Source organism: Artibeus jamaicensis, unplaced genomic scaffold (assembly GCF_021234435.1).
Source record: "Artibeus jamaicensis isolate MK-2021 breed Jamaican fruit bat unplaced genomic scaffold, CSHL_Jam_final contig_447, whole genome shotgun sequence".
Classification (NCBI taxonomy): Eukaryota; Metazoa; Chordata; class Mammalia; order Chiroptera; family Phyllostomidae; genus Artibeus; species Artibeus jamaicensis.
Window position 1 is genome coordinate 2,988,275 of NW_026521834.1, and position 22,677 is coordinate 3,010,951.

At 55.6% G+C, this 22,677-nt stretch overlaps 3 protein-coding genes across 8 annotated transcripts; 2 read left to right on the plus strand and 1 right to left on the minus strand.

Annotated features, from left to right (window-relative positions):
• Positions 1–69: 69 nt before the first annotated feature.
• Positions 70–4,606, plus strand: GBA1 (glucosylceramidase beta 1). Of its 2 annotated transcripts, XM_037132677.2 has the most exons (11): positions 70–228; positions 772–859; positions 1,104–1,295; positions 1,421–1,567; positions 1,866–1,999; positions 2,218–2,390; positions 2,576–2,813; positions 3,093–3,317; positions 3,704–3,867; positions 4,229–4,345; positions 4,437–4,606. In XM_037132677.2, the coding sequence occupies exons 1-11, from the start codon at positions 202–204 to the stop codon at positions 4,540–4,542; spliced, it is 1,611 nt and encodes a 536-aa protein (XP_036988572.2). In that variant the 5' UTR covers positions 70–201; the 3' UTR covers positions 4,543–4,606. The 2 variants fall into 2 exon arrangements, with proteins under 2 accessions (XP_036988572.2, XP_036988573.2); XM_037132678.2 differs by lacking the exon at positions 1,104–1,295.
• A 465-nt stretch (positions 4,607–5,071) lies between these two features.
• Positions 5,072–9,880, minus strand: MTX1 (metaxin 1). 2 transcript variants are annotated; one of them, XM_037132631.2, is made up of 8 exons: positions 9,771–9,880; positions 8,492–8,561; positions 8,277–8,356; positions 6,677–6,769; positions 6,323–6,505; positions 6,111–6,187; positions 5,517–5,641; positions 5,072–5,419 (listed from the first exon to the last, which is right to left on the minus strand). In XM_037132631.2, the coding sequence occupies exons 1-8, from the start codon at positions 9,849–9,851 to the stop codon at positions 5,205–5,207; spliced, it is 924 nt and encodes a 307-aa protein (XP_036988526.1). In that variant the 5' UTR covers positions 9,852–9,880; the 3' UTR covers positions 5,072–5,204. The 2 variants fall into 2 exon arrangements, with proteins under 2 accessions (XP_036988526.1, XP_036988525.1); XM_037132630.2 differs by having other exon boundaries at positions 5,517–5,671.
• Positions 9,881–10,462: 582 nt separating this feature from the next.
• THBS3 (thrombospondin 3) lies at positions 10,463–21,337 on the plus strand. 4 transcript variants are annotated; one of them, XM_037132629.2, is made up of 23 exons: positions 10,463–11,271; positions 12,311–12,517; positions 13,093–13,349; positions 13,432–13,534; positions 14,336–14,362; positions 14,580–14,662; positions 14,751–14,802; positions 14,928–15,076; positions 15,449–15,589; positions 15,817–15,894; positions 16,186–16,338; positions 16,540–16,650; positions 16,738–16,845; positions 17,151–17,310; positions 17,627–17,745; positions 17,870–17,922; positions 18,205–18,398; positions 18,601–18,779; positions 18,888–18,936; positions 19,112–19,308; positions 19,513–19,685; positions 20,523–20,662; positions 20,754–21,337. In XM_037132629.2, the coding sequence occupies exons 1-23, from the start codon at positions 11,193–11,195 to the stop codon at positions 20,810–20,812; spliced, it is 2,871 nt and encodes a 956-aa protein (XP_036988524.2). In that variant the 5' UTR covers positions 10,463–11,192; the 3' UTR covers positions 20,813–21,337. The 4 variants fall into 4 exon arrangements, with proteins under 4 accessions (XP_036988524.2, XP_053522281.1, XP_053522280.1 ...); XM_053666304.1 differs by lacking the exon at positions 10,463–11,271 and adding an exon at positions 12,114–12,179; XM_053666306.1 differs by lacking the exon at positions 14,580–14,662 and having other exon boundaries at positions 14,751–14,795.
• The last annotated feature ends 1,340 nt before the right edge of the window (positions 21,338–22,677 follow it).

The following is a 22,677-nucleotide window of genomic DNA, read 5'->3' on the forward strand; positions in this document are numbered from 1 at the left end:
AACATGGTTGCAGTTGCTTCACTTCCTGTATCATGTGACTCTCCCATAGTCATCACATGACCCATTCACTATATTATGCCGGAATTAACCATCACGACTAATCCCGTCTGCAGCTACCCAGGTACTTGAATCCCTGTTTTCATTTAGTGGACTCCCTGTCTCCTTTGAAGCTTGGGAACCTTGTAGTCTTCGCATCCAGTGATGGATCTTTCAAGTCTTTCCAGAGAGGTGAGTGGGCCAGAGCTCCATACTGATCTCTGCTTCTGGAATCCTAGCCATCCAGGTTCTGGAATTCAATGAATGACAAATTCTCCTCGAACTCAGGCCATCATGGAATTTTATGGAGGGACAGGTCAAGGGAGAAACGGGTGGGAAGAGGGGAGGAGGAGGGTCCTGGTGGGGTGGACAGAGACTATCACTAACAGAGCACTTAGAGGGAAGGCTGTTACTAGCAGAGGGCCTGTTCTATCCCTATGAAAGGTGGGAGCTCTGGCTGGTGTAGCTCAGTGGATTGAGCTACAGTGGCCTGTGAACCAGAGGAGCGCCAGTTCGATTCCCAGTCAGGGTACATGCCTGTGTTTCTGGCTGGGTCCTCGGGAGGGGGTGTGCAAGAGGCAACCAAACATTGATATTTCTCTCCCTCTCTCTCCCCCTCCCATTTCCATCTTATTTATTAAAAATAAATAAATAAAGGTGGGAGACTAGGTTGCCCAGAATAGTTGAGGGATGGAGAGGGGCTTGCCTTCCATCCCCTCCTCATCCTGTTCTCAGGAATGTCCTAAGGTCCTGGGCAGGACAGGCTTCCTGGCTGGCGGACTCACAGGACTGCTTCTACTTCAGGCAGTTTCTTGGGCATCAGGTGAGTGAGTCAAGGAGGAGAGAGCACCAAGGCTCCCTTCTGCCTCGTGGTACTTTAGTGTCCTTCTGGCAGACTGGTGGCGGACTTCAGTAGTTGCTCAACAAATGCTTTTGAGTGACTGAAACGAACTGGAGGTGGCGGTCCAAGGAGAGGATTTTGAAACCCATGTTCAGTCTCTCCTGACCAGTGTGTCATCCCCCAGCTTCATCATTCAAGCCTTGCCTTGCCTCTCCCTCCCTCCCAGGCGCCCACCCCTGCAGCCCTAAAAGCTTTGGCTACAGCTCCGTGGTCTGTGTCTGCAATTCGACGTACTGTGATTCCCTTGATCCCCTGACCCTGCCTGCCCCTGGCACCTTCACACGCTATGAGAGCACACGTAGTGGGCGCCGAATGGAGCTGAGTTTAGGGACCATCCGGGCCAACCAAACAGTCACAGGTACCCACTACACCCTCCACCCCTACCCAGGCTGGGGTCCTTTCTTTCGGAGCTGACTCAAGCCAGTGGTCACAGGGTTTCTCCCTTGTGCACCGACACCCTTGATTCCCTGCCTGTGTTCTCAGGGCTGTTACTGACGCTGCAGCCGGATCAGAAGTTTCAGAAAGTGAAGGGATTTGGAGGGGCCATGACAGATGCTGCTGCTCTCAATATCCTTGCCCTGTCGCCACCTGCCCAGAATTTGCTACTCAAATCATACTTCTCTGAAGAAGGTGAGGAGGAAGGGGACAAAATGACGTGGTGCAATGACTTTGATATGTCCTTTGGTCCTGACTTCCACCCATCCCTGAGATTTGGGTCTTCTCTTAATGCTCAAATAAGTAAGATTGTCCTACCCATCTGCCACTGAGTGGTCAGGGACTCACAGGCTCAGGCCTGTGTTTCACCCAGGTGCCTGGCACCTCAGGCTCCAACGCAGGAGCACAGACATAGTTTAGGACTGACAAGTGGTCGGCCAGGTCCCACGTTCTTCTGTTGACTCAGACTTCCAGACCTTGGAATTTTGTGCAGGAATTGAATACAACATCATTCGAGTACCCATGGCCAGCTGTGACTTCTCCATTCGCATCTACACCTATGCCGACACCCCTGACGACTTCCAGTTGCACAACTTCAGCCTTTCAGAGGAGGACGTCAAGCTCAAGGTGAGCACTCTGGCTTCCTCAGGCTGTGGTGGCATTGATGCCCAGTGTTTGAAAAGCCTCAGGCCAGAGAAGTCTGCAGAGAGACAGAACTTGGCCCCTGTTCTTTCTGTTTTGTCCTGGGGGTGGGAGGGCGGGAGACTAGGCTTGATGCACTGGTCAGGCCAGTCAGTCTATGTTCCAACTCTGGGTGTCTCTCTCTTCACCACCTTTGTTTCTAGATACCCCTGATTCATCAAGCCCTAGGGATGTCCCAGCGCCCTGTCTCACTCTTGGCCAGTCCCTGGACATCACCCACTTGGCTCAAGACCAATGGGGCAGTGAATGGGAGAGGGTCGCTCAAGGGTCAGCCGGGGAACCTCTACCACCAGACCTGGGCCAGATACTTTGTCAAGTAAGGGAGCAGCAAGGCTGTGGGATCCAGACCCGCAGGGTCCGTGTCTCAGCCTGACCCTGCTCATCTCCTTCTGTGCCTCTCAGACTTGGACCCCTAGCTTTTCCCTCCTCGTCGGGCCTCCTATTCCTCAGGGTCTTGGTCCCTTTTCTTGGTCATGGTCAGATATACCCTTCCCCTGCCAGGTTCCTGGATGCCTATGCTGAGCACAAGTTACAGTTCTGGGCAGTAACGGCTGAGAATGAGCCTTCTGCAGGGCTACTTAGTGGGTACCCCTTCCAGTGCCTGGGCTTTACCCCTGAACACCAGCGAGACTTCATTGCCCGTGACCTGGGTCCCGCCCTGGCCAACAGTACACACCGCAATGTCCGTCTGCTCATTCTGGATGACACACGCTTGCTGCTGCCCCGCTGGGCCCAGGTGGTAAGTCCAGGACCTCCATGGGTACCCCAGTGACCCTCAAATTCAGAATCCAAATGACTGGCTTCAGAGTGCCCTCCCTGCCTCAACTCTCAGTTGGGTTTTTAGAGTGCTGGGGGGTGGCGACCCCTCTGGATCTCCAGGGTCCCACGGATCCCCCAGATTATTACTTCAACCTCCTCTAGTTGCATTCATCCCACTGCCCATATCCCTGGTCCCCTAGTGACCCTTCCAGGTTCGGTGGCTCCCTTTTCCCAATAGTCCTTCCCCTTCCCTGTACAGGTGCTGGCAGACCCAGAGGCAGCTAAGTATGTTCATGGCATCGCTGTACATTGGTACCTGGACTTTCTGGCTCCAGCAAAAGCCACCCTGGGGGAGACACACCGCCTGTTCCCCGACACCATGCTCTTTGCCTCAGAGGCCTGTGTGGGCTCCAAGTTCTGGGAACAGAGTGTGCGGCTGGGCTCCTGGGATCGAGGGATGCAGTACAGCCACAGCATCATCGTGGTGAGCCACCTGTGTCTCTGCACAAAGCAGGGCACCTGACCCTTCCCAGTTTCAGCAAAGGCTGATGATAGGCCCTCCTCTCCAACTTTTTCCCAGCTGGCTTGCTCTTGGGGACATTTGGGGATATCATGATTCCCTACCTTGCCTTCCCTTCACAGATCTGTGTGTCCCATCACCCTTTTTCTAAATGCTTGGGTCTCAAGCAGTTAGAGCTAAGATTTCTCAGCTTCTCCTGTGACATCCCCTTCCTCATAACCCGTCTCCTTAGAGGTGGGGATACAGAGCACCCCTCACGGGGCTGAGGCGCTGCAGCCCACCTGTCTCATTAACTACATTATCTGGGGACCCAGCGTGAAACCTCTGTCTCTGCCCTGTCCCTGCTCTAGAATCTCCTCTCCCACGTGGTTGGCTGGACTGACTGGAACCTCGCCCTGAATCCTGAAGGGGGACCCAACTGGGTACGCAACTTTGTCGACAGTCCCATTATCGTGGACATTGCCAAGGACACGTTTTACAAACAGCCCATGTTCTACCACCTTGGCCACTTCAGGTGAGTGAGTGGTGGGCAGGCACCCCCACTCCACACCAGGCCTAGTGTCTCGAACCCTGGCCTTATGTCACCACGTATGAGGAATAGAAAGGTGATTAGGGCGGGGACCTTGGGAGAGGCACACCTATCCCTCTTGCACCATCGGGGCAGGAAGTGACCTGATGGCATCAGAGACAACCCTGAGTGGCAGTGCTGGGGGTGGGAGGCAGGTGGGCAGGGCATGCCAGCAGCTTCACTCGAGACCTCGGGAATTAGGGCAAAGCGTCGGCAAGGTTTAGGAGGGTGGCTCCTGGGTTGATGGGAGCCACCCTCAGGGCCAGGGGGCTGGGCTGGGGCCTGATGATGCCTGTCTCCGCTTCAGCAAGTTCATTCCTGAGGGCTCCCAGAGAGTGGGGCTGGTCGCTAGCGAGAAAAGCGACTTGGACACAGTGGCACTGGTGCGTCCGGATGGCTCTGCAGTCGTGGTAGTGCTAAATCGGTAAGGGGGGCAGCAGGGCCTGGGGACTGGGCTAAGGACAGGACGGTGGGTTTGGCAGGGTCACACTCAGCTTCTCCTTCCCCCTCTCCAGCTCCTCCAAGGATGTGCCTCTCACCATCAAGGATCCTGCTGTAGGTTTCCTGGAGAGCATCTCACCTGCCTACTCCATTCACACCTATTTGTGGCGTCGCCAGTGATGGAGCAGATGCCCAAGCAGACACCTGGGCTCAACCTGGGCATTAAAGGGACAGAGTCAGTTCACATGCTGTTTGTGATTAAAGAGGGTACAGAGGGCTGGGGTGAGCTTAATTGACATAAGCCCAGCAGCAGTGGTTTGGGTGACTCACTCTCCCCTCTAGCTGGTGCCAGGGCCTGGAGGTCCCTTGGGAAAGGACTGGGAAGCCTCAGTGCCACCCCCCCCCACCAAACCCCTAAGCTTATGTGTGTGCTCTCTGCTGGTTGCCTGTGGAAACTGGGCCCAAGCCCAGGGTGAGCTCACTGTCTGTATTAACACAAGATGGGGGCGGGGGGAGGGTAAGGAAAGGAAGAGACTAGGAAAGCTGGACCCAGAACTGAGGACTGTTTGTCTTCCTGGAGATGCAGAACTAGGCTCTTGCAGGAGCAATGTCAGCATCAGGGCACAGGCAGCTAATTAGTCAAGGCACCCAGAGAGCCCCTAGCCCCCAGCTAGGAAAATGGTGGCCCCTTAAAGAAGAGACTGTCTGATCCCAGCCAATGTGAGCAGGTTTATTCTGAGGAGGTGGGTCACCCATTTCTGGCTGTACTGACAACAGGGAGACACAGGGACCTCTGGAATGCATGAGAGTAGAAAAATCACTCCTGGGAGCACAAGGGCAAATCACTCCTCTTCATCTTCCTCAGCCATGCCCAAGGCCCGTGTGCCTGGGGTCCGGGCAGGCACTGCCCGCTGGATAGAGACAATGCCACTGAGCAAGGCATAGCCCACCATGGCTGCCAGCCCTGCCAACACAGATAGGATCTGGTACCGGCGCCGGTATGGCTCCTCCTCAGTCTCTGGACCTACTGATGTCTGGCGTGGAGGTGGCATCTCAGCTGAGGGACAAGGAAGAGAGGTGGGCAAGAAGGCCGTTCCTGTGTCCCTGCCCACTCTCCCCAGGGCCTGTGCCCACCCCCTCGATCTGCCCCTTACCTCCATCCCAGGGAAAATAGAGGCTGAGGATGTGGGTACAGTATGCACAGAGGTTGTGCAGCCCCCGCAGATGGGCCTGGAGCTTCCCACTGGGCAGCTTTATCTGCAGCAGCAGGGCCAGGTAGCTAAAGACAAAGGCATCCAGGGAGGCGGGGCTGAAGCACAAAGAGAGGGATGCGATGGAGGAGGATGACCTTGGCAGAGAGGGTAGAGATGGAGTCGGAAGAAGATTTGGCCCTGGGAGGTAGGCTCTGGGCAGCAGGGACCACCAGGGTGGGAGAGGACACTGTTCTGAGCCTTGTGTGGGGAGGGCCCTTAGGTGGCGCCAGCCTGGCCCTGAATGGGACTCTATCCCAGGGCTGCATAAAGGGCACATTGAGTACCCCACAGCCCTGCAGGCCCCTCCTGTGCCTGGCAGCCCTCCCACCCTCCTGTACCACTGAGGCGGCTCTAGCCCCACACACAGCCCCACTGTCACCGGACCCAGTGTCTATCCTGAGGACCTCTTGTCTAAAGCCCACCCAGTCCCTGCAGCTACATCTGAACCTTTATCTTCTTCCAAGCCACCTCTAATTCCCCTGGAGTCAGACTCACGCATCTCCAAAGAAGAATTTCTGAGAGCCCAGGCGCTGAGACAGGAGGGTCAGGCATTCTCGAGCCTCTTGGTACAGCTATAGGGAGGACACAGGTAGGCTTGTGGTTTGGGGCACCATGCCACCTCCCCTTCCAGGCACTCCCAGGCACTCCCGTCCTGGCCATTAGCCCCAAGGCTCGTCTCATACAGTAGCTCCCTATCCCAGAGGTACCTCCTTCTCCAGTTCTTCCTCATTCTCCGGCCTGTGCTCCCCACACAGCAGCTGCAGCCGCTCCATGTGCTGCCGCTGCATGCGGCCAGGCAGGAAGAAGTTGAGGGGAAAGGGCATGGCCTCTGCATACCACTTCCGGGTCACTTCCACATAGTTCTTGGCATCTATCCAAAGAGTATGTACCTGGGATCGGGAAGGAATAGGCAGGTCTGAACTGGTATACCTACCTGACTCAGGGTGGGCTCCTGATCCCCATCTGCTCCAAGGCAGCACTGGGGGCCAGGGGTTGGGTGTGTGTCTCCCTGGCCCCCTACCCCACTGGCCATGAACACTGAGAGGTCTGAGCACACTTACCAGCACTGGGAGCAGCTTCTCCTCCAGCAGAGACATGAAGGCCAAGGTGTCTGCCCCTTGTCGGGCAGACAGATCATAATCGGCATTGTACTTCTGTGGAAGAAATGTCCGTAATGAGGTGGAAGCTGAGGGACTCCAGGGCACTTTCCCAGGGGCATCCTGTCTGGTACCACCCTTGCTGGCCTCTGAGTGCCACAGAGGTAGAGTAAGGAGTTTTTTCCCACTGAGGCCCCTCGGCCTGGGCACAGCTAGTAGCCTGTCGCTGTTGGCAGATAGCCTGGGCCTTGGAGCCTCCTGGCTGTCAAGGTCCTACGCCCATTGCGGGGAGGAAAGAAGGCCTAGCTGCAAACCCGGAGCAGCTCCCACAGTTTCCACGGAAAGGTGGCGACATGCCTGTAACTTTCCCAATGCAGGCACAGCAAAACCCAAAGTGGAGCTCAGAGGCAGGCTGGGCCTCCATCCATGCCTCAGGAACTAGGGGCACCATCCTCATGCTCCTGGGACCCAGTGAAGCCAGGCCCAGGGCCCTCTGGCCTGTTCTCTCAATGCCCATCTTGGCTATTTCCCCTATTTCATTCTCTGACCCAGGCCCCACCAGCACCACACACACATTCCAACTGTACCCCTGGCTCTCAGGCTGCCTCATCTTTCTGGGCTCCAGTGTCTGTTGCTTAGCAACTCCCTCCACATCCTGAGTAAGCTTTGTCCCCAAATGACCTCCTGAGCATGATCCTTAAATCTCTCTGAGCCTCATTTTCTCCCCTGTGGAATGGGGTACTAATCTCTTTCTCTCAGTGTGGCTCTGTTAGGGGAAAAACTCTGAAAACTGGAAACGTTGTGCTCATACATAAGTAAACAGCAGTGTCCCAGTCCCTGCCAGGAACCTTAGCTTTACCTGGATCCCCTCTCTCCACGCTTCTCAAGCCTCCACTGATTCCCCAGCTCCTTAATTTGGGGGAAAGTAGAAATGAAGAAGAGGGTCCCACTTCTCACAATGTGTTTCCTTTTGGAATCAGACCCTGAAAGCTAGAAGAACCCTTGGAATGCATCCTAGCTAATACCCCTAGTTTTACAGATAAGGAGCTTAGGGCTCTGAGATGTTAAGTGACTTGCCAAAGATCACAAAAGTCAAAGAGAGAGTGAAGGGCATAGCCTAGGCCTCCCCATTCTTGTAATGCTCTTCCAACTTCCCCACCATGGCTCTAAGCCTTGTCCATCCTGAGCCCCATATCCTACATGACCTGGTCCCTGAAAAAAGACAATGGTCTCACTTTCAAGGGTCTCATTTGAGCCAACTGCTCTCTTCTATATTCCTTTTCCTTCCTTGTGTCATCATCCTGTTTATCTCTCCCTCTCCACCCAACAAGCAGAAGGCACTGTGCCTTCAGATGCCCCCAAAGTGCCCTAGCTTAATCTCTGGCCTACTACTTATAGCATCATACCAACAACATGTGTGCCCCTCCCCCCCACTGCACTGTGTGTTCCTTGAAGCGCTGGGTTACCTGCATCTAACTTGGCATATACTTGGTACTCAAGAAACATGTTGTACTGAATTGACTGAACTCTTCTCCCCAGCAGCCCCCTTAGCCATGTTACCTACCTCTTTTCGAAGGTGGGTGATGATCTTGTGTGGTACCGAGATGACCGCTCCATGACTGGTTCGAAGGGCAGGCAAAGTCCCTGACATTGAGAAAGAAGTGTGCCCACCAAACCCTTAGCTATCTATCCACACATATTTGGACCATATTCCTGTCTCCTGCTTCTCCCCTTGTACATTCCCTTCCTCACCGCCCCCCACCCCCGGGCACTGGGTACCTGAAGGGCTTCGCCAGGGGTTGGTGATCTTGTGCACTTTGAGTGGGGCACCAGTAAATCTGGCATAGGTCTGCAGGGAAGGAAGCGGAAGGCAGAGAGAGGCCAGGGACATGGCCCCACAGGGGAATCAAGAAAAGAAAGAAATAATTGAGCCCTGGCTGCTGTGTCTCAGTAGATTGTGTGCTGGCCTGTGAACCAAAGGGTTGCTGGTTCAATTCCCAGTCCGGGCACATGCCTAGGTTGCAGGTTGGGTCCCTGGTAGGGGGTGTGTGAGAGGCAACCACACGGTGACATTTCTCTCCCTCCCTCTCTCCCTTCCCCTCCTTCTAAAAATAAATAAGTAAAAATCTTTTTTTAAAAAGAACAGAAATAACATCAAATACCTTTTGTGCTATGATCTACACTTAGTACTTGATACACAAATACACACAGAGGTGAATCTTACTGTGCCCACTTCACAACGAGCAACACAGGGCTCAGAGATTATGGACTGTCCATGGTCACAAGTCAGGTAGGAAAATCCATCTCCTCTCCTATCATCTACCTGGTGAAACCTATCCTCAGAAGTTTTTCTAATGAGTTTTTCCTTTTTTTAGCAGTTTCTGTGGACTGTTTGTACTTACACCTTAGCACCCGGATGTTTTATTACATTTATTTGCTGACCTTCTGCCTTTCTGTAAACAATGCCAGAGGGACCGAGTCTTACTTATTTTTGCATGGCAATGTTTGATATTTGGAAGAGGGCTAATACATGCTTGTTAAATGGAGTGAATGAGTGAAGTGAACTAGTCTGACTCCAAAGCTCTTTCTACGGAACCCTGCTGTGGGCCTTTTGGTTCAATAAACAACAAGCTCAATAAATGCTGTTTAGTGAGGAGGAGGAAGGAGAAGAGGTAGAAAGAGAGGCTGAGGAGAAGACAGGAATGCCAAGCCTGAGAACCCTGAGATTGTTCCGCTTTAGTAACGATCTGTATGAAGAAACAATGCCCAGAGAGGAGAAGGAATCGTCCCAAGGTCACACAGCCAGTAAATGGAAAAGCAAGGACTAAAACCCATATCCTGAACCCCCGACCAGCCCTCTTTTTATAGCTACACAAAACCTAGGTTTCTAAGGCATAGGGCACTGAGCCTATACTGGCCTTGGACACTCTTTGATTGCCTCGGTTTCTCCCACTTTGCCCGTTTAGAGGCGCCCTGACAAAATTCAGATGACCAGCTAGTTCGGGCCCCTTCCCTAGTCCTCCAGGGCGCAGCAGAGGGCGCCGGCACCACCCCTCACCAGTACCGCCAGGCTGTCCGGGTCCACTGACGGCAAACCCCAACCCCCCGACCAGCAGAACAGCTCCATGGGCGCCGCCATCTTGCCCGCCCTCTGTCCCGGAAGCACCTCCCTCTGCACTTTTGTCAGCTCCCGCGTGGACCTGCCCCCCTACCGCAGCTAGAGTAGGGCTGAGGGTAGCTTAGGGAGAGGTGTGTCTTCTTTTGGCCCGGGGAAGGCCTGGTGGCGGGGGCGGAGCTGAGAGCCTCTGAGGAGGGTGGCCACCGCCTTATCCAGAGACAGCTCTCAAAGGGGGGAGGGGCTCTCAACCTGAGGCCCCAAGGAGGGTCGAGACCTCTCGGCCGGTAGAGAAACCTGGGCCGAGAGGGGGTCCCTAAACCCCGAAAGAGTGGCAGGCCTCGGAGAAGGGGGTCTCGTGCACCTGGGCTGGCCCTGGGGGTGTCTCGCAAATCTGCCCGTGTGTCCTGGACTGCTCTAGGGCCCTTCAGGCCTTGGCCCTGAGCCGGGGATGCGGGTGCGGGGGGGGGGGGGGGGGGGGGGGGCTCCCCCGAGGCACATGTTTTCCACAGCGCGTTATGCTTGGAGCGGGCCCCGCGCCGCCTGTCGCCATGGAAACAAAACAGGGGCGGTGGCGGCCGCCAGAGCGAGGCTAGGCTAGGGCGTGAGTGGGGGGAGGGGAGGTGGGGCTCGTGTTGCCTTAGTAATGGAACTGAGGCGACCCTCCGCTTCATCGGGGTCATGGACTGTCAGCTGGTGTGCCCCGGTGTTCCCAGTTTAGCCCCCTTTTCCTGACCACTCCTGTCTCTGGTGTCCCTTTCTTACCTGATTTCTTCACTCCGATCTCACTCACCATTGTTTTAACCTTTCCCTCCAGGTCCCATTGGACCCTTCCAGGTTTTCCTAGGAATGAGGGAAAAATGGAGGCACATGTCAGGGGATCCTCACCCTAATAAAGAGCACTTGCATGTTAGAGCAGCACACTTCACGCCCTGTGGGCATCCTCTGGGCACTAGAGCAATCTAGTTTCCACCACTCCCATGGCTTCTTATCATGCCCACTGTTGGGCACTTTCCTGCCAGAGGTGTCTGCTTCCCCCAACTGTGACTTCCAGGAAACAGCATTTGGCGGTGGCCCCCAACAACGAGGTGTCAGCAGAGAGGGAGGCAGCAGGATAAGAGGACCACTGGGGAGAGGCAGAAGGCAAGGAGGCCTCCACGCTTTCCCCAGTGCCCTTGGTTCCTGGAGCTGGGGATGCCTCCGGGGTGATTGGCAGTTCTTTGTTTCAGCCCCCCCTCACCGTCCTGCTGCCTCCCCCTTCAACTCCCCCTTCCAGTCCCTCCGCCCCCACCCCCTGCTCTCTCCGCCTAGCCTTTTCCCCTCCCAGCCGCCTGCCTGCCAGGGTTAGTGAGCCGGCTGAGCGTTATGGAGACACAGGAACTTCGGGGAGCCCTGGCTCTTCTCCTCCTCTGCACTTTCTCATCTGCCAGTCAGGACCTGCAGGGTAAGCCTGTCTCCAGCCTTTTCGACCCCCTCTGCCTCCTCCCCATTTCCCCCCAGCCTAGTAACAGAGAACATGTGGGCAAGGGGAAGGGAAGAGTCCTGAAATTGAGCCAGAGTGAAGAAATGGTGCCTTATGGCCCTGTGGGAAGAAGCGACACCCAGAGGGTGATAGGTGAGTGGGAACTGGCCACAGCTAGCATGAGATCAGGGCAGAGGACTCGAGAGCTGGATGCTGGGGCTGCCTGGCTGGGTCCAGTGCCTGAGCATCCCCAAGCACTCCGGAGTCTGGGAGAGCGGTGTGAAGGTGGGTGCACTGTGTGGTCCCCTCAGCTTCTTCATCCCCTGGGCTGCTGGCTGCCCAAGGACAGGGTGGAGGTTGGGACCCAGAGGTCTGGGCTCCCTGGGAGGTCTGGTGGTGGGATGGGCCTATGGGTGTGGGAGAGGTAGCTGGAGCAGATGACACAGGCACAGATTATTTACTGGCTGAAAGGGAAACCACAGATTGGCCAGGACACAGGAGGCAGAGGAGCTGGGTCCTACATTTTCGAGGGAGAGATCCAGACAGTGGGAGGGTCAGAGCCCTCAGTGGGCAGCTGTTCTCATCCAGAGTGAGTGTGCTGAGCCCCCAGGATGGGAGGAGGGGCTTTAGGATGTAGAATGAGTCAAAGCCAGCAGTGTAAAGAGAAACTGCCTTCCAATTTCTGTGCTGTGGGCACCAGGTGCTACTGCTGCCTGGAATCAGCAGTGACTCCCCTGCGCCACCTGGTGGGAATATCTCAAGTGTGTGGGGCACTGTTTCTGCGTTTCCAGATGAGCCTCAGGCCTGGGGATTGCCAAGAGCAGGCAATGTTGAGGGAAAGGAAGGCGTAATACCTTGTCCTCCAATAGCAGCAGGCGTTGAATTTTGAGGTGACTAACACTGTCTGGTAGTGGGAGTGGAGGGAGTGATGAAGGATACCCCCCCTCCCGAGGGCTCAGGAAGTGGACAGGCTTTAGCATCTAATCCCTTTCTCTAACCTTGATAACCCCTGCCTGGCCAGTGATTGACCTGCTGACTGTGGGTGAGTCCCGGCAGATGGTAGCTGTGGCAGAGAAGATCCGGACAGCCCTGCTCACTGCTGGGGACATCTACCTCTTGTCTACCTTCCGCCTGCCTCCTAAGCAGGGTGGTGTCCTCTTTGGCCTTTACTCTCGCCAAGACAACACACGATGGCTGGAGGCCTCTGTTGTGGGCAAGATCAACAAAGGTGACTGGTGGGCATCGCCTTTCCTGCAGGGGTTATCCTCCTGAGCACTCTCCCTTGTCCCCACTCCCACATCCCTCTTAACTTTCCTTGGGTGCCACTGGGGACCATGGACCTATCAGGCCGTGCCCCAGCACCAGGGGCCACCTGGTATGGGGTGCTTAGGAGGTGCCTCAGAAGGACAGGCAACAAAACAATAGGGCGAAGCCTGGTATTTGTAGGGATGGGATGTCCTTGGGGAGGCCCTGGGGGAGGGGGAAGGCATGACATTGTGCCCCAGTGGTGGTATAGAGAAGTCCCTCACATTCATGGGACGGTTTAGTAGGTGCAGGACCAGCTGCCACCTTGCAGGTGATTGAGTGATCTGATGCCACTGAAGACTAAGGAAGTCCTAGTCTTTGAACCAGTTTAAAAGAACATACATTGTGTACCTGTTGTGGACAAGGCGTTTGAGAGGTACACAGCTGAGTACAGGATCATAGCCCTAGAGATGTGGCATCCAGAAGAGTTGACCCGAGGCTCAGCTGGGATACAGGGGATGGGGGATGGTGCCCATACTGACCTCCCCTCCTGGGCAGTGCTGGTGCGGTACCAGCGGGAGGATGGCAAAGTCCATGCAGTGAACCTACAGCAAGCAGGCCTGGCTGATGGGCGCACACACACAGCACTCCTGCGACTCCGAGGCCCATCCCACCCCAGCCCTGGCCTGCAGCTCTTTGTGGACTGCAAACTGGGTGATCAACATGCCGGTCTCCCGGCACTGGCCCCGATCCCTCCAGCGGAGGTTGATGGACTGGAGATTAGGACTGGACAGAAGGCTTATTTGAGGATGCAGGTGAGTTTCCATGGAAACAGAGTTTGCACCAGTGGGAGGAGTTGGTAGGTCCTTCCACCCTATTCTGCTCCTATGCCCCCAGGGCTTCGTGGAATCTATGAAAATGATTCTAGGCGGGTCCATGGCCCGTGTTGGAGCCCTGAGTGAGTGTCCATTCCAGGGGGATGAGTCCATTCACAGTGCAGGTAACTCTGAGACTTCTGTTAGTAAAACTCCAGAGCCCAGACCATATCCTGTGGTCTTTGGTGATTCACATCTTCTCAATCTACCCCCTAACACTCATTACTTTGCTTCACCTATTCCTGGGGCTCTGACCCTGTTCACCCCAAATCTCCTTCCCCTCTGATTCTGATCTCCAAACAATAAAGCCATCCCAAAAGGTGTGGGTCAAAAAATCTCCCTGTTCAGGCCATCCTGCCTACCAGGGTAGCGGGTAACACAAAACCACACAAGACGCGGCTGGAACTCCGAAGAACTCTGAGGGCGGTGAGGATGTTAAGTGCTTGGCCTTGGTTTTGCCTGAGATCAGGGTCTTGGGTCTCTTTTTTTAGCTCCGTTGGTGGTGGTCACCTAATAGCAGTTTTTCTGAGCATCGCCCATCCACTTGGTCTTTCTGATACAGATGTTCAGAGGCTCTTACCTAAATAAAACAACCGCTTCTCCCAGATATTTCAAAGAAAGTGCTGTTGAGGTAGAAGCTTGGGAGGGAGGAAATGGAATATATTGCGGCCCTGGCCCTGCTTTGGGTCACCTTCCTGGGATCCCTTCTCCCACTACGATGCTTGGGAATTGGAGGGATTTGGGTTTTGACCATCTGAGGCAGCTCCCTTAGAGGGTCCCTCACCCTGTGGAAAGAGCTAGGGATGCTTGCCTGTCACCTTTGACATACCATCTAACACCCCATCTTTATTCCAGTCCTTTTTTCCTGTCCCTTTCCTTCTTCCTCTTCACCTCTCCACTCTCTGATTGTGTTTTCTTCTCTCTAGTGACCAGTGCACTCCACTCCATCCTAGGTGAGTGGGCTACAGTGAAGAGAAAGGGGCATGAGGGTGGGGAGGAGGCCCCAGGCTTTGGCAGCTGCCTGAGACTAAGTCCTTTTCAGCCAAGAATAAGATGGAGTTTAAGGGTGGTGGGGGGTGTGCAGTAGTGGTGGGAGCTAGCTTATTATCCGAGGAGGGACCAGGGCTGGTGTCCCAGTTCTGAGTTTCTCTGCATCATGGGCCCTGACAGGGGAGCAAACCAAGGCGCTGGTCACCCAACTCACCCTCTTCAACCAGATCCTGGTGGAGCTGCGGGATGACATTCGAGACCAGGTTGGAGTGGGCCTTCAAAGGGTAGCAGACTCGGGGGCAAGGTGGCAGATGCTAAGAGCTGGCTCCTCCCCATCCTTATGTCTACCAGGTGAAGGAAATGTCTCTGATCCGAAACACCATCATGGAGTGTCAGGTGTGCGGTGAGTGGGAGAGTAGGGGAGGGCTCCAGGTGGTATCACTGTGTTTCTTACCCCACAGTTTGGGCTTCTAATTCCAGTGATTTGAATGGTGACCTCTTGGTGGCTCTGCTGTGCCCTCTCCCCAGGCTTCCACGAGCAGCGTTCCCATTGCAGTCCCAACCCCTGCTTCCGAGGTGTGGACTGCATGGAAGTGTACGAGTACCCTGGCTACCGCTGTGGGCCCTGCCCCCCCGGCCTGCAGGGCAATGGCACCCACTGCACTGACGTCAATGAGGTGGGGTGGGCGCAATCTGAAAGGACACAGCAAGTTGCAGGGGGGGAGTTAGCAGAGGCCCAAGAAGGTGGGGGGAATGTTGGTCTGAAGCAGAGGAGCCTGGGGTGTAGGAGAGGCTGGAGACCAGAAAAGTGGGAGAAGGGAGGGAGGCAGAAGATCTGAGGCAGAGACAGAAGGGCCACACAGGGAAGGTGTTGGCGGAGTGGCAGGGCAATTTGAGAGGGCTGGTTAGGGGGGACCCAGAGGGAGGCTGGGGGCAGGGCTCAGAGTACAGTGATGCTGGGTGGGAAGGACTACAAATGGGACACCAAAAGCCATGGTCCTGGGATCACAGGCTGGGGCCCGACATCTTCCTTCTTGTCTGGTCTCCAGTGTGCGCATGCTGACCCTTGTTTCCCGGGCTCAAGCTGCATCAACACCATGCCTGGCTTTCACTGTGAGGCCTGTCCTCAAGGCTACAAGGGCACACGGGTGTCTGGTGTGGGCATCGACTACGCCCGAGCCAGCAAACAGGTCAGGTTCGGTGGAGTGTGTAGATAAGAGAACGTGGCCTTGCAGGGGTTTCTGGGTGGGCCATGGGGCCCTTGGGATAAATGAGATGAGGCTCATCTGCTAGCTTTGCATTGGTTTTGGGGCTGGGCTTCATGTCAACATTCACAGATAAGGGCACACCAGTGCCCTCTCCTGTGTACAAGGAGACCCACCACAGGTCGGGTTCTACCTGAGGTCTGCCCCTTCAGGTTTGCAACGACGTTGATGAATGCAATGACGGGAACAATGGTGGCTGTGACCCAAACTCTATCTGCACCAATACAGTGGTGAGCAGAATACCTGGAGTGCACCTGGGGTGGTGGGAGTATGCGACACTCTCTTCAAACTTCCCGCGTCCCCTCCTCCCCCAGGGCACTACACGTAGATGGTCCACATGGACCTTGTTTGGAATTCTGGTTTTGCCCCTCACTAGCTGTGACCTTTAGCAAGTTACCCTGAAGGAGATAACTGACAAACCCGACATGTAGCTGAGTGCCCACCCTCTAACCCTCAGGTGCCACTCCAGGGTGCCTGGTAGGCTGACCCTCCTTCCTGAGACAGTACTTCCTTACTCTTAGGGCTCTTTCAAGTGTGGTCCCTGTCGCCTGGGCTTCCTGGGCAACCAAAGCCAGGGCTGCCTTCCAGCCCGGACCTGCCATAGCCCAGCCCACAGTCCCTGCCATGTCCATGCACATTGTCTCTTTGAACGCAATGGCGCGGTGTCCTGCTCGGTGAGCTGGGCCTGGGGCTTGGAAGGAAAAGGGAGAATCTGGGAAAGGGGGTAGGGCTAGTGAATGTGTTTCGGGTTTGGGACGAGGGCCTTCATGGGAAAGGGCGCAGGAACTGGGTGGTGAGAACAGAGCTTGGAGCAGGGAAAGGAGTGGTGGGGAGCCAGCCCAGACTGCTGACTCTCACCCTGTGTGCTGCCCCAGTGTAACGTGGGCTGGGCTGGGAATGGGAATGTGTGCGGACCTGACACGGACATCGACGGCTACCCGGACCAGGCGCTGCCCTGCATGGACAACAACAAGCACTGCAAGCAGGTATGGGCTGCAGGCGGGCATAAGCAGGGCTGCCCCAAGCTGGCACGGGCCAGAACTCACCCATCCATCCCCTCCCTGGACCTTTAGGACAACTGCCTGTTGACACCCAACTCTGGGCAGGAAGATGCTGACAACGATGGCATGGGGGACCAATGTGATGATGATGCTGATGGAGATGGGATCAAGAATGTCGAGGTGGTCCCCAGACACCCTGATCCTCCCTGCACCTGTGCTTTCCTCCCCGTCTCTGTTGCCTGGCCCTATAACCCTGCTCCCCCAGCCCCTGGCAACTCTGCAGAAATGCTCCAGTACTACAAACTAGGGAGGCATAAGCCTGGTGCCCAGGGCAAGGTGGACTATCTGGAGGTTGGGTGGGTGGGACTGTGCCAAGCAGGTGGACCACCACAGGACTGGTGATCGTAGACATGGGTACAAAGACAAGGTGGATGCTGGGTGGCCAGTGGTGTTGGGGAGGCCTGACTCTTTCCCTCCCACCCTAGGACAATTGCCGGCTGTTCCCCAACAAAGACCAGCAAAACTCAGACACAGATTCATTTGGTGATGCCTGTGACAACTGTCCCAACGTTCCCAACAATGACCAGAAGGACACAGATGGCAATGGGGAAGGGGATGCCTGTGACAACGACGTGGATGGGGATGGTGTAGACCTGGGCTGTGGGGGTGGGAGACCCATCAGAATTTGGACACAGTGGGAATGAAGCAAGGAGGCTAGGAGGTCTGAGGTGCGGGGAGGGTGTTCCTATGGAAGTCAGCCTGGATGAGAGACGGCCCGCGGCAGGTGGCAGTGGGAATGCGCGGCGGTGCGTAGGGTTAGGCAGGGAGAGGGCAGGCGAGAGGGTGAGATCTGGTACAGGACGATTTCCTGAACAGCTGTCCTCTGGATGGGAGACAAAGCTCAGGGCTTTCACCAGCCTAGAGGAGTGTGACAACCTTTTGCTGTCCCCATGTCTTCTAGGCATCCCCAATGGACTGGACAACTGCCTGAAAGTCCCCAACCCCCTACAGACAGATAGAGATGAGGACGGGGTGGGAGATGCCTGTGACAGCTGCCCTGAAATGAGTAATCCTACACAGGTACAGGGGAATGGAGAGGACAGGGAAGGGGTGGGGGGACTGATGGGTAACGGGAAGTGGTCAGGTCACCCACCCTCTTCAGTTATCAAAGAGGAGATGGTGAGAACAGGCCCCTCTCTCTCAGACAGATGCAGACAGTGACCTGGTGGGGGATGTCTGTGACACCAATGAAGACAGGTAGGGTCTTGGCCAACAGATAGGTCTTACAAGGGATGTTTTACCTTCCTCTAGTATATTCTCAATTCTCTTTGTGGTTTAGCCTTAATTCTTCACCACTGTTGAGCAGGAAGTTATTCCTGTAGTCTACCCTCCATTTCTACTGCTGGACCTTCAACTCATCTGGCTGACGGCAAAGGGTCTGGTTGAATGGAGGGTACCTCAGAGACTCCTAACCAGGAGACAAGGGAAGGATGTGTGGTACCTTTAGAGCCTTTATTCAGTGTCTGTTTTCATGGGCAGTGATGGGGATGGACATCAGGACACCAAGGACAACTGCCCACAGATACCCAATAGTTCCCAACTGGACTCGGACAATGATGGACTTGGAGATGAGTGTGATGGGGACGATGACAATGATGGTGTCCCAGATTACGTGCCTCCTGGTCCTGATAACTGTCGCCTGGTATCCAATCCCAATCAGAAGGACTCAGATGGTAAGTTAAGACTGGGGTCCCACAGTAAGTTAAGACTGGGGTCTGGTGTGGGCTTCACTCACTGAGAGGAGGCAGTCGTTGCCGGGGAGTTAGAAAGGGCACGGTGGGGAGAGAGGTCAGGAATGCAAGGCCCAAGACGTGGTGATGTTGGCTAGTGGCAGTGGTTAGGGCCTTTCTGAGCACCCAGCCTCACTGTTCCCAGGCAATGGCATTGGTGATGTGTGTGAGGATGACTTTGACAATGATGCAGTGGTCGACCCCCTGGATGTGTGTCCCGAAAGTGCAGAGGTAACCCTCACGGATTTTCGGGCCTATCAGACCGTCGTCCTGGACCCCGAAGGGGATGCTCAGATTGACCCAAACTGGGTCGTGCTCAACCAGGTACTAGGGCAGTGGGCTGGGTGGGTACTGTCAGACCAGACTCCGAGGCAGGGCCGAAGTAGGTAGTGCACCTGGATCAGGTCTTTCTTCTTTATTGCCCATCACCAGGGCATGGAAATCGTTCAGACCATGAACAGTGACCCAGGCCTGGCAGTTGGTATGTAGGGGATACCCTGTTCAATAATTTCCAAACAGGAACCAGATAGGGGCAGAGTTTGGGGGGCAAGCTGGCCACACATACTGCAGGCATCCCTTCCGACCCCCGCCGCACAATGGGCCACAAGTAGCTTTGCTGCCCCTGACCTTGATCCCATACATCCATCTTCCTCTAGGATATACAGCCTTCAATGGTGTGGACTTTGAAGGCACCTTCCATGTGAACACAGTGACCGATGATGACTATGCAGGCTTCCTCTTCAGCTACCAGGACAGTGGCCGCTTCTACGTGGTTATGTGGAAGCAGACGGAGCAGACCTACTGGCAGGCCACACCTTTCCGGGCTGTTGCCCAGCCTGGGCTGCAGCTCAAGGTCCGGCAGCTGCCCAAATTCCCCAGTCCAGACCCTTTCCCAAAACCTCTCCCCGTACCTGAGTAGGAGCCCTCTTACTCAGACACTGGGCCTAGAGGTTGGCTTCCTGGGGCTCCAGAACATTCTCCTGACCACCTTGACTTCCTTTCCCACTTGCACTTACCAACCTGTGGCTGACGCGCTGTCTTTGCCAATGCCCCCCAGGCAGTGACATCAGTGTCTGGCCCAGGTGAGCACCTCCGGAATGCCCTATGGCATACTGGCCATACCCCTGATCAGGTACAACTGCTGTGGACTGACCCACGGAATGTGGGCTGGCGTGACAAGACCTCCTACCGCTGGCAGCTGCTGCACCGGCCTCAAGTTGGCTATATTCGGTGAGGGGAGGGGCGGAGCCCTCCTCAGGGATTCTGTTCTCAGCCCAGCCTTTCCTTCCCCTGTGGCTGGGACTCACCAGAGACCCCTCTCCTCGGTGCTTTGGTGCCGTGGGCCTGGACTGGGACCACTTCTCTCCATCCCCTCTCACTGCAGACAGGGAGGCCTGGACTCTGGTGCCAAGGAGAGATAGGCACTGTTAGGCAGGCACTTCCTATTCTGTGTTCCATTTTTCCCCTCTGTAAAATAAGGGCACCCCTGGGAGTCTCCAGAGCTCAGGCCCTTCACTGCTACAGCCCAGAACCTGCCTCCTCAAGGCGTCTGACCTGGAAGGGGCCGTTATTTACTGCCTAGACCTCACAGCTCTCTGCAGCTGAGCTGAGGCCTCGGTTCAGCACTTTGTCTACAACTTTGCATTCCCTAGCTGGTGGGGATGACAGGGAAGGGAAGGGAAATGGCCAAGAGCCCAGAGTCCAGGCACTTGGGCTGCTGGTTCCTCTTTAAGGTGCCTGGGCTGTGGGGCGCCAGGGCAGAATATAAGGGGTGGTGGACTAAAGCCTGGGAAGTGGGTGACTTCACCCCCAGTCCATTGTGCTCATCGTCATGGCAACCCAATCCTCGCCTGGAATGCGGCTGGTGCTTTGAGATGCAAAGGGGGCTGGACAAAGAGCCTGGGGCCCCAGGCCTGAGAAAAGCACCCACTTCCATCCCCTTTCCTTCTTTCCTTCTCTCAGGCCTGGTGAGCTGAGGGGGGTTGGGGATGACCAGGGCCCCCGGCATAGTGGCACAATGCCCATCGATAGATACCTTAGCACCAATGGAAACCCTGTCCTGGACAGAGTGAAGCTCTATGAGGGTCCTCAGCTAGTGGCGGATTCTGGGGTGATCATTGACACATCCATGCGTGGGGGGCGTCTCGGCGTATTCTGCTTCTCCCAAGAAAACATCATTTGGTCCAATCTCCAGTACCGATGCAACGGTGAGGCTCTCAACCCACCCACACCAGCCTGACCTCTCGCACTCTCAGGGAAGAGCCCCACCTTTGACTTTAGTCATTTCTCCCTCCTCAGACACAGTTCCCGAGGACTTCGAGCCATTCCGGAGGCAGCTGCTCCAGGGAAGAGTGTGAAGAAATGGCTACCAGATTCAAACTGCTGACTTTAGACCCTCTGACCTTGGGGTCTGTCCTGGAAACCCCCACCCTGGTCTAATCTACAGCCCCTCAGCCAAACACATACCCTCTCCTGGTGCCAATCAGGAGTTCAGCCCCAGAGGGTGGTGACTGTTGAGGAGATGGGAAGTTTTCAAGGGGTATTTCTCAGGCGCCAACCCAGGAAAGATAACAGCACCTTGCCATAAAGTTCCAGTTGTTTTCTAAGCTAGTGTAGTTGTTTATTTTAGGGACTTTCTGGGGGCAGTGTGGGAGCAGGAAGGGACCTGAGAGGGCTAAGGGAGAGAGGGCTGGTAGGTTGGAAGTTAGAGATCTAGAGGAAGTTTGGCTCAGTTTGGGGCACAGGAAGGTGCTGGATGAGGGTTAGGTGAAGGATGGGGGGTTGGTTAGGTGAAGGATGAGGGGGCTGGTGGGAGGGTGGTTAAAGTCCTCCCAGTCCCACTTACTCACGATGCTAGCAGCGACACTCCAGTCTATCTTAAATCTGCCGGGATCGAAAGTCGGGACAGCCGGGGCTGCCCCGCTCGTGGTGAGTGGGGGCGCCGGGGGGCCGGGGGGGCCGGAGGCCGGGACGAGTGCAATATTGGCGGGGAAAAGAACAACACTGCACCGCGTCCCGTCCCTCCCGCCCGCCCGGGGCCGGGATCCCGTTCCCCGCCGCTTGAAGCAAGATTAGCCCAAAGACTGGGGTGCGCTGGGGAGTTGAGTTCACCTGGGAGGCTAGAGTGACTTGGCGCGTGGAGGGTCAAGGGAATGGTATGGAAGAGGGGGAAGCAAAAGCAGCAACATCCCTACCCCGGAAGGCCACTTTCTGACGCCCGGGCTGCGCGTTTGCTCTTTAAATACTCCCACTGCTTGGCGCGGAGCCGTCACCATGGTAATGCATATCCTAGCAACTGAAAGAAATGGTTGTTGCCTGGCAAGGGCGGGGGTTGAAGTTTTGAAACCGCCCCTCTTGTTGCTCCCGAGTCCCCACTGGCGGGGCCGGGGCTTCCCCGCCTCCTCTGCCCGCGAGCTGACGTCACGCCCGCCGCCGGGCGCCGCACGGAGCCGCACCGGCAGGGTGGAGCCGGCGCCGCGGAGCTGCGGTCCCAGGCTTTCCGCCGCACAGAAGTGTTTTTTAAAGTTCAGTTTTCAGTCTGTATTTGTCAGAGTTAGGAATTGTTTTTTTAAAGCAGTTAAGAAAATTGTTTTCTTAACTGCTTCTGTCGGCCGAGACCGCAACCCGGGACCTCTGGATGGGGCCCGATACCCTAAGCTGCATGTGCTGCTGTGACCCAAAATACTTCTCTGGTCCCAAATATTTCTGCCCCTCAAAGTATCTCTCGGTTCTCCAACATTTCAGGCCCATGTCCCGGCTGGCATGGCTCAGTTGGTTGGACCTTCACTTATCGGTTGTCCGGTAACCGAAGGGTCGCCAGTTTGATTCCCGGTGAGGGCACACGCCCAGGTTGATAGCTTTACTATCCCCAGTTGGGGCGCGAGGTAGTGGCCGGTTGGTCTTTCTCACATACGTGTTTCCCTTCCCGTTTCTCTCACTTGAAAATGCAATAAACCTTTTTTTTAAATTACGCACCCTCGCTAGTTTTGCCCCCACTCCTACCGTGCTTACCTGCCCCAAATACCACTATGCTCTCCGACAGTTCAGTGCCCCCCAGTACCATTCTGTCGCCCTACCAACTCTCTCACTCCTAATACATAACCTGTCCTACCACCTCCCACATTCCGATGTGCTCTGCTACGTACTTCGTCGACATTTCCACATACCTCAGGACCCCACCCACATAGCGCCATTTCCTCCAGATACCATCCCACGCACCCCA

Excerpts from the sequence above, each read along its gene's own strand:
- GBA1 (XM_037132677.2), top strand. The coding sequence starts at position 202 with ATGGATCTTTCAAGTCTTTCCAGAGAG. Across the intron at positions 2,814-3,092 it reads TGCCCCGCTGGGCCCAGGTG|GTGCTGGCAGACCCAGAGGC; the intron begins GTAAGTCCAGGA and ends TTCCCTGTACAG. Across the intron at positions 3,318-3,703 it reads ACAGCCACAGCATCATCGTG|AATCTCCTCTCCCACGTGGT; the intron begins GTGAGCCACCTG and ends TCCCTGCTCTAG.
- MTX1 (XM_037132630.2), bottom strand. The coding sequence starts at position 9,851 with ATGGCGGCGCCCATGGAGCTGTTCTGCTGGTCGGGGGGTTGGGGTTTG. Across the intron at positions 8,357-8,491 it reads CCCCTGGCGAAGCCCTTCAG|GGACTTTGCCTGCCCTTCGA; the intron begins GTACCCAGTGCC and ends TCTCAATGTCAG. Across the intron at positions 6,188-6,322 it reads AGGAAGAACTGGAGAAGGAG|CTGTACCAAGAGGCTCGAGA; the intron begins GTACCTCTGGGA and ends TCCTCCCTATAG.
- THBS3 (XM_037132629.2), top strand. The coding sequence starts at position 11,193 with ATGGAGACACAGGAACTTCGGGGAGCCCTGGCTCTTCTCCTCCTCTGC. Across the intron at positions 15,895-16,185 it reads CTATCTGCACCAATACAGTG|GGCTCTTTCAAGTGTGGTCC; the intron begins GTGAGCAGAATA and ends CCTTACTCTTAG. Across the intron at positions 17,923-18,204 it reads TGTGACACCAATGAAGACAG|TGATGGGGATGGACATCAGG; the intron begins GTAGGGTCTTGG and ends TTTCATGGGCAG.